This window comes from Tupaia chinensis, unplaced genomic scaffold, assembly GCF_000334495.1.
Source record: "Tupaia chinensis unplaced genomic scaffold, TupChi_1.0 Scaffold000074_1, whole genome shotgun sequence".
NCBI classification, from domain to species: domain Eukaryota; kingdom Metazoa; phylum Chordata; class Mammalia; order Scandentia; family Tupaiidae; genus Tupaia; species Tupaia belangeri.
Genome location: NW_006159534.1, coordinates 5,184,329 through 5,198,488, shown reverse-complemented (window position 1 = coordinate 5,198,488; position 14,160 = coordinate 5,184,329). Strand labels below are relative to the sequence as shown.

The 14,160-nt window shown below is 43.5% G+C and overlaps 1 protein-coding gene across 2 annotated transcripts in view; it reads left to right on the top strand.

The window, feature by feature from the left end:
- Positions 1–2,343: 2,343 nt before the first annotated feature.
- PRDX6 (peroxiredoxin 6) overlaps positions 2,344–14,160 on the top strand; it is a 21,944-nt gene continuing 10,127 nt past the window's right edge. The window contains exons 1-2 of one of the 2 annotated variants that reach the window (XM_014584013.2): positions 2,344–2,444; positions 7,476–7,632. In XM_014584013.2, the coding sequence (XP_014439499.1) occupies positions 2,350–2,444; positions 7,476–7,632 (252 nt within the window). In that variant the 5' untranslated portion in view covers positions 2,344–2,349. The other variant, XM_006142343.3, reaches the window with a different exon arrangement.

Sequence of the window (14,160 nt, the reverse complement as noted above, 5' to 3'; positions counted from 1 at the left end):
GAGACAGAAAGCAAGAAATCACCTCCCCCAGGGGGGATGGCCACGCCACAATCCCTTCTCCTCCATTCTCTTCTTGGAATCTTGGGCACACACGCACACGCACCCAGCGTGAGTTTTAAGTCACCGGGCCTGGGACTCTAACCAGTCAACTACATGGGAATCCAGCAACACAGCCACTACACCAGTTTCTGGTCCCTAAAATAATTCTTAAAGATAAAAGAAAAACACATTGAGTCATATGCTTGCGTTCCCCAAATCCCAATAGGATGGAGAAATGAAGGGATAGCAGTGTGACAACATCCCATTGGGGGTGCTTTCTCCACCTGACTCTGCCTATCTCTTAAACTCACGCGCCTGGCGTGAGTTTAAGCCACTGGGTCCGGGACTCAAACTGCAGTCTACTACATGGGAGTTCAGTGACATAGCCATTATGCTAACTGCTGGTCCCAAGACACAGTACTTTTAAAACCAAAGTTTGAAATTAAATTAGAGATTAAATTGTATTAGCTTTAAAGATTTTTTTGAGTAGCTAGAAATTTCACCAGTCACCATACTGCAAGCTCTTGTTCACTGAGAACTAAGTAGAAATGGTTAGCATGTGTGTGTGCACTCACACACACACACACAGTACAACACAGTGATGAAGACTCAAATCACAGTATGTGAGTCACTATCCTCTACATCACCCATAAATCTGCCCAGCCCTACCCAGGGGATTGTTTTTCCCACCTCTGAACTCCAGCCTTTTGCATCTTCCCCCTTCAGCATTTGCTGTACATTTTATGATACTTTGCATGCTAGCCACTTTCTGGGCTAGCCAGTGGCGTGACAGTTAAGGTGGAAGGATCCCACATAGCCAACATCCTGGTTCAAATCCTGAACCCCCAAAACACCCAGGAACATGTGGCTGGGTGTCCAATATCCCAAAAGAAGGGATTGTGGCATGGCCATTCCCTCTAAGGGGTACTTTCTCAATTTCCCACTCTTTCTCCGACTCTGGCAAGTGCACACTCCCTATAACAACAACAAAAAAAAATTTTAAGTATCATTTTATCATACTTTAATGTAAACCCCTCTGTCTCTCTACATCAAGTGCACATGCACTATAGCAATTTTTAAAGTATAATTTTATCATACTTGAATGTAAATCTGCTTTCCTGTGTGAGCAGGGACTGCATCTGTCCACTGAATCACCGGATCTGGCAGAGTGTCTAGCACATAGCAGGCAAAGCAAGAGTTACTGCGTGAACCACTACCACCGTCCAAACAATAGCTGTCATTTCCAGAACACACTTCCCTGTGCTAAGGCGGCTTACCTAATTACCCTGGAGGCTTTCCTAGGCCAGACCACATCACTCTCTAGCACAAAACCTTATTTTATTTCTCTGAAAAAGAACTGTTGCTCTTTAATATATTCTTGTTTAAGAGTGTGCTTATTATCTGTCATCTGTCACTCTCCAATAGAAAATTCCAAGAAGAAAGGCATCCTCATGAGGAAAATACATGAATCTAAACCCCTCAGCTCCCTGAGTGACAGAGTGGAACTGCGCACAGTAGGTTTCAATAAGTATTTAAAATTTATATTCAGATTTCAGAATACCTGTGTTGACTCTTTTATGGTTCATAATACACTGGAGTGCAGTGGGGGAACTGATTAAAAATAAGTCTGGTTAAATTACCCCGGCACTGACATTGGTACGGGAATTTTTGCTGCAATAAGAAAGCCACTTCCTCTGACATAAGGTCCCTCACGTCTGCGTCTTGCCACATCCTCTGATAGGTCGTCATGGCAAGGCTGGCTGGGGCAGTCAGGACTTCAGGCATTCACACTAAAGAAAGGGTGGGAGGCGAGGGGTTGGCCGCGAGTGGGCGTGCAGAAGGGACTGTGCGCAACAGTGCAGCTCCCCGGGCGGCTGCGCTAGGCTGCTGGAGCCTGCTGACCCTATGATTCTCCACCTTGGGGCTCTCCTTGCTACAGCGTTCCGCTTCCTTTCACCCCCAAAGCGTGTACGCTCTGCCAGTCAACCTTGCGCACCCTGAGTCTCAGGGGCCGACCTTTCTGAGCCTCACGGCGCTGGGGGACAGAATAGCACTAGTCCTCCCAGATCCCTTAGGTCAGAGGCCTGGCAGTGCCCAGGGCTTTCCGTGGTCTTGCTGGAGTCACGCTCTCTGCCCTGCCCCTCGCCCCCTCCCGCCGCTGAGATTGGAGAACAGCTAAATAAACCACACACAGCCAGCTGATTTGTCCAGGACAATCGAGTGGGTAAAAGAAAATCTCGGTCGCCAGAGCCAGCCGGCTGGAGCGGCCGCAGCTGCGCCTCCGCATCCTCGCAGGGTATCGCTGCCGCCATGCCCGGAGGACTCCTTCTCGGGGAGGAGGCCCCCAACTTCAAGGCCAATACCACCGTCGGCCGCATCCGTTTCCACGACTTTCTGGGAGACTCAGCCCCTCTCTCCAGCGCGCTTGCCCCGGTAATTCTGTCGCCAGAGCCAGCCGGCTGGAGCTGCCGCAGCTGCGCCTCCGCATCCTCGCGCGTCATCGCTGCCGCCATGCCCGGAGGACTCCTTCTCGGGGAGGAGGCCCCCAACTTCAAGGCCAATACCACCGTCGGCCGCATCCGTTTCCACGACTTTCTGGGAGACTCGTAAGTAGCCCCCCGTAGTACAGTCCTGGCCGCGAGTCCGCCGGACCCCGTGCTGGCCTCCCTGTCCTTCCTCCCTGCGTCCCCCACCGGTTCCCGCACGTGCCTCCCTCGGTTTGGCCTCTGGCCAAGGCCTGCCTGTGCCGGCCTCTTCCCTTCTCGGCCCCTGGCCCCGGCGTGTTTAGGCTGGCGTCGCGAGCGGGTTGGGGGAACAAAAGCGGGTCCTGCAGGTCCTGAGGAGTGGAGGCCGGTGAGGCGGAGGATTATTCCGTGTTGAACTCGTGAACTGTGCGAATAGCGTGATCGGGCCGAGGCCGGTGGGGGCAGGGGCGGGCGGCACTGTCGGTCACTCCCCGGGACTCGTGCCCGGGGTCGCACCGCCCTCGTTCGGTTCTGGAATTTGCTCCCTGTGGAAGATAGGTGTCTAAGGCCAAAGTCGGAGGACGCAGCTGCTGGCTGCAGGTTAGGGGAGGGTTCTGCTGGCTGCAGTGGCGGGTGCAGGCGTCCGAACACAGAACGTGCAAATTGAAAACCAGCAGCTGCCAAGTGGACGAAATACTTTATGTCCAGAGCCTGCTCCAGTGGCCAAAATACGATGAGATAATAGATTTGGGAGGAACCAAGAATGCTCTGTGGAACTGTGTCTTTTTATTCCAGAACTTGCAACATTTGGAGGGAAGGGCTTTCCTAGCTTGCAGGGTTGCGGTGACCTATTCTCGCCAGCGCAAATGGCCGGATGGTCCAGACACATACCTCCTCATTGTGCCACCCTTTTGTTTTCCTGCTGGGCCCCTCTCTGCCCTTCCCTCCCCTGCATAGCTTCCAGCATGATGGCCAAATTGGTGACCCATAACTGGCCTGGCAGTTATAACATTATGACTAGGAGTAAATTGGTGTCGCCCTGGTTGTACAGATTAATCAGTTTTCCAGACATATTAGGGTCCTGGAACTCAGTGGCCCCACTATACTATGGTGCTTCAAGACTTGACAATTCCTCCTAGTTTTGTGGGGTTTTTATATATCCCAGGGAGAGAGATTGAAATTATGAAATTAATCAGTCATTGGACAGGACTAGGTAGAGAACCTGGGAGAGATTCTGATATATCAGTTCTACCCAAATCCTTACAATATCCCTTAAGGGGATTTACTAGACACTAATTAAGTAAAAAGTAGGGTTTGTGAAAGGACTAGTCTAGGAAAAAGGTGAGAAATGAAACATTCAGTACTAGAAGGTGGTAAAGATTGCAAAAACAGATTATAGCCAGTCTCATATTCAGAATCTAGGTAGTATTTCTCCAAAATTTCTTTGGATTTTCAGAGTGCATTCCCTCCCTTTTCTACCGACAGCCCTCACTCCATGAACATAAAATCTTACGGGAACTCTTAGCTTGTATGGATTAAAGATAAATATTAACATAAAGCATATTTACTGTAGCAATAATAAATAATGTCACTATTTAAGCTAACCATACATTTTAGTATCTTATTATTTATTGGCCTCTGGATCAATATAGGTTTGATTAAAAGTGGTATCTTCTTGGGGAGCCACCAATAGGAAGATAGAAAAAAAAAAATCTGCATCTATCGGATTGTCGGAAAAGTCATGATGTATATTTCTTTAGGTTTTTTCTATGCAAAAATGCATCATGACTTTTCCAATAGCCCAACATAAGCAAATAATACACAGATCTGCCTGAAGTTAGGCATAGTATTCCCCATTCTTCCTAGAAAACAATGAGAAAAAATTTGAGCCCTTTATGTTATTATAATCCGGGATTTCTGCCTAATTTTTCCAACTCCATTCTGTATATGATCTCAGATCAGATTGTTAATTTTTCTTGAGTTTTTTTTTTTCTTCCTATAGGGCATGTGCGTTCTCTGGAAAGAGAGTAACAGAGACAGAAAGAGAGAAATCACTCCCAGGGGGATGGCCACGCCTCAGTCCTTTCTCATCCATTTTCTCTCAGGGATTTTGGTCATTCACGAACATGCACCCTGCACCCCGCACCCCAGTGGCCAGGTCAGGACTAGAACAGCAGTAGACTATGTGGGAGTCCAGCGATATAACCACTACGCCAACCACTGGTCCCCAGATTGTTTATTTTTGATACACATTATTTTTCAGAGAAAAAAATAAGTTCACACACATTACAGGTATGGACCCTACCTTTGATGATTAGAAAAACTATAGGGGTTTGGATGCTAACATTTGGTGAGTTTTTGAGCCTCATCACTATTTCTGTGTGTATGAGAGAAGCAGCTTCTTCATACTATATCTTCTCTAAACAAACCCTGTGTTTTTGGGGCTTAGTAAATGGGGACTGTTCTTTTAAAGTAAGAAACCTTTGTCTTTTGAAAATGAGGAAGGAAGGAAATGGGATAATGTAATTGAATTACTCTTAAGAGCAGCAGTAGGGAAACTGAAGAGAGGAAGGCAAGCCAACATAAGCCATTTCTAGCCATGTGGTAAACTGAAGTGTAGCTTCTGGGAGGGGAGGATGTGAAATGGCTTAAAACCAGTTTTTTAGCATGATTCAGCAAAACAGTCTCTAGTGACTTGAAATGGGAAAAGAACTAACTTGTGTCATTCATCACCCCTTTAACAATACAGGAAGAAATGTCCTGTTCCATTTCTTCAACTTTTGAAGATTTTCTCCTTAATCTTATCTACCCTTGTATAAGTCCTTGTCTAAGGAATCTAAGGCCTAGGTTTTACTCATAGCTGTATTTAATCCAGAAGATACCTACTTCTTGTTGCCCTCTGTAAAAAAAAAAAAAAAAAAAAAAAGAAAGAAAAAAGAAAGAAAGAAAAGAAAAGAAAAGAAAAGAAAACTTACCACACTCCTCCACAGTCTTAAAAAACATGTTTCTTCGCAGTCCTGACATTGGCCTTCCATCCTTTGGTAAGAATGTCTTTTCCTTTCCTGAGCTTTGGGCAGTGAATGTCAGATGCAGGTGAGAAGAAGGTGTCTTGTCTTGCTTGTTCTTTGTGCTTAGGGAAACTTGGCAAAACATTAGAGAGAGTAGCTTAACAGGTAGGCCAGATATACAAATCCACTTGTTTAGGATCCTGCCTTGATCATTTAAGTTATAGAGAGCATGAAGAACTGAGTGTAAACATTCCATTTTCAGTTTAGAGCAATGACTGTCGCCAAAGAGAAGGAAATGTTACTTCAAAGATTCTTGATGGGGCCAGCAGTTAGCGTAATGACTATGTCGCTGGACTCCCATGTAGTCGACCACAGTTCACGTCCCGGACCCGGTGGCTTGAAACTCACACCGGGCACGTGTGCGTTCGTGCCCAGGATCCCAAGAGGAGAATGGAGGGGAAGGGATTGTGGTGTGGCCATCCCCCCTGGGGGGTGATTTCTCACTTTCTGTCTCTCTGTCTGTCTCTGTCTGTCTGGCGAGCACACGCGCCCTGTAGCAAAAACCTCTCCAAAAAAAAAAAAAAGATTCTTGGTGACTCAGTTTGAAACATGCTCAAAATCTATACATGTTTAACCTTACACAATGATAATCTGGATATTCATATTTACCTAAGAATCTGTAGCTGTAGAAATCTACATCGCAGTCTGTCAGTTTTCTACCTGCTTCATCTGAAGCAAGAAGAAAAAGAAAGGCAAGCAAGGACATACATAAACTGCTGAAGTGCTATTGTTCTGCCAGGGTACAAATGTGGGTGTCCTGTTTGGCAGGTTAGATCTGGAAAATAGTTTTACAAAAGGGTTTGTATCCACTCCTTCAAAGAAGCCAAGTGTCAGCTTTAATTTTACATATCAATAGAGGAAAGGAGCCATTTATTTCTTATTACATAATCGGCTTATTATTGTGGTCAGGCATTTGTGTGGATTCAGGGCATATTGGGGCATCCATTATTGGAGCTGAATGTCAGGGTGTTGTGCTAGAAAAGAACATAGAAAAGGTTAAGAAGAAACAAAAAAGCTATTTCAATAAGCCACTTGGCTTGAGTCACACCAAATTTATTAGCTAAAATTTATTATCAGGGTGGTTCCATAATTATTAAAGAAGACAGCACCCTAAATGAGTCTTAAGACTTAAGAATATTTATGATTTTTGAATTTCATATCTGTTAAGGTAGTCTTGGGAACATAGGCTTTTCTGGAGATAAAAAGATTGAAAAAGTATCCCTCAACAAAAGTTTTCAATTTAAATGTCTTTATAACCATTCTTTTAAAAAGGAAAGCTCATCTCGATCCAGAAATCATGGCTTTTCATTCTGCATGATGTTGGTGATTCTTTTCTTTTCTTTTAACTACAGAGTATGTTCAGTGGGAACCAGCAGTTAGCGTAATGGCTATGTCGCTAGACTCCCACGTAGTCGACCGTGGTTTGTGTCCCGGACCCAGTGGCTTAAAACTCACGCCGGGCGCGTGTGCGTGCATGCCCAAGATCCCAAGAGGAGAATGGAGGAGAAGGGATTGCGGCGTGACCATCCCCCCTGGGGGGTGATTTCTTGCTTTCTGTCTCTATGTCTCTCTCTGTCTGTCTGGCGAGCGCACGCGCCCTACAGTGAAAATCTCTCCAAAAAAAAAAAAAAAAAAAGAAAGAAAAGAGTAAGTTCAGTCACCTTCAAGAAAGAAAGTGAGAAATCACCACCATCACCCCACCCCCCAGAGAGGGTGGTCATATTGCAGTCTCTTCTTCATTTTTCTCTTGGGATTTGGGGCACCTGGCATGTTTTTTGAACTGCAGGCCTGAAACTTGAACTCTGAAGCCAACCATGTGGGATCCAGCTGCCTTAACTTCCACACCATTTGTTAGCCCTTGGTAATTCCTCTTCATTCAGAGTGACTTTCTCCTTCCTCTCAGATGGGGCATTCTCTTCTCCCACCCTCGAGACTTTACCCCTGTGTGCACCACGGAACTTGGCGGAGCGGCAAAGCTGGCACCAGAATTTGCCAAGAGGAATGTTAAGTTGATTGCACTTTCAATAGACAGTGTTGAAGACCATCTCGCCTGGAGCAAGGTATAGTACCAACTGAGAAGTGCTTAGAGCCCTAGTTTAAGGATGTTAACCTATAAAGAAGACTGAGGTGGGAACAGCAGATGACGTAATGATTAGATCATTGGACTCCCATATAGTTGTCTGCAGTTCAGTCCCAGATCTAGTGGCTTAAAATTCACACCAGGTGTGTGTGCATGCATGCCCAAAATCCCGAGAAAAGAATGGAGGAGAAGGGATTGCAGCATGTCCATCTCCCTGGGGAGTGATCTCTCACTTTCTGTCTCTGTCTCTGGTGAGCACAAGCACCCTATCGCAAAAATCTCTAAAGAAAAGAAAAGAAAAGGCTGAGGCATAATGAGTGAACTAAAAGTGATTTGTTTGAGCTAGAGTTATGGATAAATCTGGGTAACATAGACTCCTGGTTGCCCAGAAATGCACTCACTGAAATGTAGCTGAGACGACTGGTTTATATAACAGTGAAAGGCAAGAAGAAGGGAGATTACAAATTGTGAGAAGAGCCGGGCACATGTGCGTGCATGCCCAAGATCCCAAGAGGAGAATGGAGGAGAAGGGATTGCGGCGTGACCATCCCCCGCGGGGGGTGATTTCTTGCTTTCTGCCTCTGTGTCTCTCTCTGTTTGTCTGGCGAGCACACACGCCCAATAGCAAAAACCTCTCCAAAAAAAAAACAAATTGTGAGAAGAAACATTGAGCAGATAGAGAATGTAAAGTTCTCTATTTAAAATGATGCATATGGTAATATCTCTGATTTGATTGTCACGTCTTGCATGTATACTTTGAAAAACCATGTTGTGTGCTATAGAAATGTACAATGATTGAATATAAATGAATCAACATAAATTTTTTTTTAATAATCGGGAAAAAAAGAGTTTACATTGGTCCATTTAAAATAATGTAGACAACTGATTACTTTACCTTTGTTTTACTTTATGAACTAGAGAACGCTGGTTGAAGAAAGGGCTGGGGTCACACTATAAATCTATAATCCTTTGCAGCATTACCGTTTGTTCACTGTAAACTAAAACCTACCTTTTGGCCAGTAACCATGGTGGGTGTGGGGCAAAACCAAACTCTCAGCCTCATGTTTTACTGAAGCCTTTAAAATTTGAATAGACTAGGACCATCAGTTGGCGTAATGGCTACATCGCTGGACTCCCATGTAGTCGACCACAGTTCAAGTCCCGGACCCAGTGGCTTAAATTCACACTGGGTGCGTGGGCGTGTGTGCCCAAGATCCCGAGAGGAGAATGGAGGAGAAGGGATTGCGACGTGGCCATCCCTCATGGGGGATGGCTTTCTGTCGCTTATTTTTTCAATTTCTCTTTTCTATTTTTTTCCTTGGTGAAACTCACATCTTTAAATACCATCTGTTCACTGTGGTTCTCAAATTTCCAGCTAGGGGGCCAGAGGAGATGTAGTGTTTAAAGTGCTGAACTCTCATATGGCCAGCCATCATTCAAGTCGTAGACCTGGCAACTTGAAACTCACACTGGACACCTATACATGTGTGCCCAGAACACCTGGAGGAGAAGGGATTGTAGTGTGGGGTAGATTTCTGACTCTCTCTCTCTCTTTCTCTCTCTCTCTCTCTCTCTCTCTTTCTGGTGAGTGCATGTGCCCTATAGTAAAAAGATCTCCAAAAAAAAACCTCTCTTAAAAAAAAGTCCATCTCTAAACCAGACTCCCTGGAAGCCAGGGGAGGTATAGAATTTACCTGATATAACTGCTGCCTATAGTCATCTTCAAACCTGTCATACCTAAAACGACCCCATCCTAAATCCAAGGTTTTATTCATGTCAGCTAACAGCAACCACATTATTGTCATTGCTCAGGCCAAAAATCCAGGAGCTATTCTTAACTCCTTTTGCCTTTTCCTATTACATGTCTAATTTATCCACAGACTTGAAGATAAACTTGAGGGCTCTACTTTCAAATTATATCCAGATTCACATTTGGTAGACTTATTCCTCAGGGACCTCTGCAGCTTGTCCTCACCTCTTTTTCAGGGCTCAACTCCAATAGCACCTCTTTAAAGCCCTTCTGGGCCTCCTATTCTAAAATGATAACCCCTCTTTCACATTCCCTGTCCCCTTCTCCTTAGCAGTTGTTACACCTAAAATACTCTGCACTTTGCTTATTTAGTTTGTTTCTCTCAACTAGAGTGTAAGTTCAGTAGAGGTAAATTTTGTGCACAATTTAGGTACTCAGTACATCTTAGGCAGTCAGTCAGTATTTGTTGGATGAACGAATTAAAGGAATTGCCTATTTTCAGCAAAAAGATTCAGTTGGATAATAAACTCAAGTGGTTTAAACTTAAAAACATTTTAAGCACATTACTACAGTGTGCTACTAAATAATAATGACAACTGCCATTCAAGGAATGCTTACTGAGTACTAGACTCCGTGTCAGGCATATATAACTGAATAAAAGATCGTGCTGACTTGTGAGCTGATGAGCTGGGGCTGAATCCCATGGCCATTTATATCAGTTAATCTGCGTGAGATTGGAAGAATCATGTCTAAGAGAATAGGAGGGGCAGCAGTTATCGTCCTTGAGTTAGATTTTTTTTTTTTTCCATTTTTTAACAGTGAGTAGTAACTGGCATTTTTGCAGCATTCTTGGGCAGTTTCTCATTAGATTCTAGCTGATGCCTTTAAGGTAATGTATGGTTTCTACTCTCATTTTTATAGACGAGAATACTTTTCACTCAGTTTGAGTAACTTGTTAAAGATTGTCCGTCTAGAAAATAACGGCAGGACCAGCAGGTGGCATAATGGTTACGTCGCTGAACTCCCACATAGTCTACCGTGCTTCAAGTCCTGGACCCAGCGGCTTAAAGGGATTGCAGTGTGGCCATCTTCCCAGGGGATGATTTCTCACTTTCTTCCCTCCTGCGAGCACATGTGCCCTATAGCAAAAATCTCTCAAAAAAAAAAAAAAAAAGGCAATGTGATTTGAACCTCAAACTGATGTTCCTTTGTTTTGTTTTTGAGAGGTTTCTGCGCTCAACAGAAAGACAGAGACAGAGAGATAGAAAGCGAGAAATCACCCCCGCCCAGGGGAGATGGCCATGCCGCAATCCCTTCTCCTCCATTCTCTTCTCGGGATTTTGAACACACACGCACATGCACCCGGCGTGAGTTTAAGCCACTGGGTCCAGGACTCAAACCGCGGTCAGCTATGTGGGAGTTCAGCAACATAGCCATTATGCTAACTGATGGTCCCGAACTGATGTTCTTTTTTTATACTAAATGAAAGAGAGTAGGAATTAGCCTGATTTAGTATAGAATGATGCCAAAACATGTGATTCTTTGGTGTTCATTATTGTAGCATAATCCCTATCACGCAAGTGGAAGAATGGAGAATTAGTGAATAGCAGTAACTAAAAAGACAGATAACTGAAGGAAGAGGCTATAGCCTATTATATAACCTCTCTCTCTCTTTTTTTTTTTTTTTTAGATTTTTTTGTTTTGTTTTTTGAGAGGATTTTGCTCCTCCATTCTCCTTTCGGGATCTTGGGCACGCATGCACATGTGCCCGGTGTGAGTTTAAGCCACTGGGTCCGGGACTCGAACTGCGGTTGATTACATGGGAGTCCAGCAGCATAACCATTACATTAACTGCTGGTCCCACCTCTCTTTTTTTAAATAGTATCTTTTAAAATCTAAAAGTATGGCAGCTTCATTTTATCTGGTGAGCTTCTGCCTTAAAAGTTTTCAAAATTGCAATTGCATTGAATAGGAAACAAGTCCCAACTATCAGAAACAATACCTAACTTTGACATACAACTGGCTACGTAGGCAACTTCACGATGCCTCTACCATGAAACCATACTGATTATTATTTAGTTATAATAACTTGGAAGTAGCCAAGGACAACATAAGGAAAGTAAATAAAATCAAGGAACATGCTAAAACTTGTTATCCATTTCGAAGTTCATTGATGCCGATTTTATCTTTTGTACCTCTGCTAAAAAATGAACAAAGGTTTTTGCATCTACTGTGCCATCTATTCCATTTTAAAGACTCCACATATTAAAAAAGTAGACCTTATTATAACTTTATGTCCTCTTTTCCATTACTTCCTACAACTACCTAGCTAAGTTCCTCACTGTCTTACCAGTAGTTTATGCACAGATTTGCCTACATGTTCTATGACTGTTCTTCCTCCCTAGAATGACTTTTCCCAGTGAAAAATTACTCTATCTTTCAAGAACCCAGGTTGAAGTCCTCCCTCCTCCTTAAAGCCTTTCTTCACTCAGCGGTCCTATAAATAGGGATGACAGTATATGTCAGCATTAGTAATCTGCCACATAAGCAGTATAGTCTTGAATTTTCTGCTTCTTTGTATGGAAATCAGCTAACCTAATTAGAAGTCATAAAGCCAGATAATGACACAGTTGTGAAACAGAACACTCTACAAGAAGTCCCACATTGGAAGGTTCTTGGTCCAAGTCCAGAGAACTGCCTGAGTATGCTGGGCACACACTTGCCTGTAATCCAGGACTAGCTGAAGGCTAGAGGGTATCATGGCATCTAGACTCTATTGGGGGTTCTCTCTCTCTTACTCATGGAAGAAATAAATATTTAAAGAAATAAAAAGTTTCTTTAAAGGCAGAAGCCATGTCTTACCCATCTGAATCCCACATGTACTTAAAATACTTAGCCCACCTTAAGTGCTATATCAATGCTTGATCAAATAATGAAACTAGACTCTTTTTATTTTCTCAAAAAAAAAAAAAAACCTTTCAGAGATAGGAAAAGTAGAAGTAAATGAATAAATAAAAAATTTACTAAGAGAAAAGAGAAATATTGGGTTGCTGGAAAAGCCGTGACACATTTTTGCATAGAAAAACACAAATAATGTCATGACTTTTCCAACAACCCAATACATTGTTTTCCTTTAGTTCAGATTAAAATGCTTTATTTTCTATTTGAATTTCATGTTAGTATAAGTTTACATGTCTTGTCACCTATTTACCATTGAGCAGGAAAGTGAGAAAGCAAGCTGCCAGGTCCCAGACTCAAATTGCAGTCAGCCACAGAGGAGTCAAGCCCCTTAACCACTACACCACCTGCTTGCAGTATAAACTTAGTTTAATTTTTTTCCTTAATTTTTCAGTACCCATCTTGTAGGTTAAGGCCTGAGTCAAGGTACTTTGAAGGCAGGGAACAGATCTATAGAGTTTTCTTTACACATAAAATTATTTCCAGATGTCATATACTTAACATACCCATTATTTCTGATCGTTTTTACAGTGTTGGGGTAACCAGGGATACCTTGTATTGTGATCTAACTCTATTTTATTTAGCTGTTAAAGGGTTTACTGCTACTTTCTCCAAGAGGTAAAAGTATGCCAAATTTAAGAGACTTGGAAGTGAAACAGGCGTTGGTCTGTGGCTATTACCTAAGTACTGTACCCTGTTGTTATTTCTGTAGTGAATAAGTGGGATGAAGAGTGTTCATTTGTTCATTGTATTATTAAAATTGTTTGGGGGACCAGCAGGTGGCGCAGTGGTCAAGGTGCTGGATTCCCACAGCAGTCTGAGTCCCAGACCTGGCGGCTTTCTTCCTCACTTTCTTTCTCGTGCTCTCTCTCTCTGTTTTTCTGGCCAGATTAAAAATAATAATAATGGGGTTTTTCTATGCAATTTTACTATACAAAAATGTGTCAGAAAAGTCATGACACATTTTTGCATAGAAAAAACACACCATGACTTTTCTGACAACTCAATATTAAATAAAATAATTCCTTTTTATTTTTATTTATTTATTTATTGAGATTTTTGCTATAGGGCATATGTGCTGTCCAGAGAGACAGACATCAGGGATAGCCATGTTGCCATCTCTTCTCCATTTTTTTCTCAGGATTTTGGGCATGCACCCACACGTGCCCAGCGTGAGTTTCAAGCTGCTGGGTCTAGCACTCAAACGGCAGTCAGCCATGTGGGAGTCTGGGGACATAACCATTATGCCATCTGCTGGTCCCATATAATTCTTCTAAAAAGTTTCTTAAAGGGATCAGCAGTTAGCGTAATGGCTATGTCGCTGGACTACCATTTAGTCGACCACGGTTCGCATCCTGGACCCGGTGGCTTAAAACTCACGCTGGGCGCGTGTGCATGCATGCCCAAGATCCTGAGAGCAGAATGGAGGAGAAGGGATTGCGGCATGGCCATCCCCCTGGGGGGTGATTTCTCGCTTTCTGTCTCTCTGTCTGTCTCTGTCTGTCTCTGTCTGTCTGGCGAGCGCACTCACCCTATAGCAAAAATCTCTTCAAAAAAAAAAAAGTTTCTTAAAGAGGGGCCGGGTGGTAGCACAGTGGTAACTGGATCTACATGGGAAACATCCTGGGTTCACATTTTGGGACCTCCCTGAGCACACTGGGTGGGCTCATGTGCCGATGATCTGAGCCAGCTGAGACTAAGAGTGGTTTGATTTATGAAGACCTTGTTTGGGCTGCCACCGTGTGTGTGTGTGTGTGTGTGTGTGTGTGTGTGTCTGTCTGTCTGTCTGTCTGTCTGTCT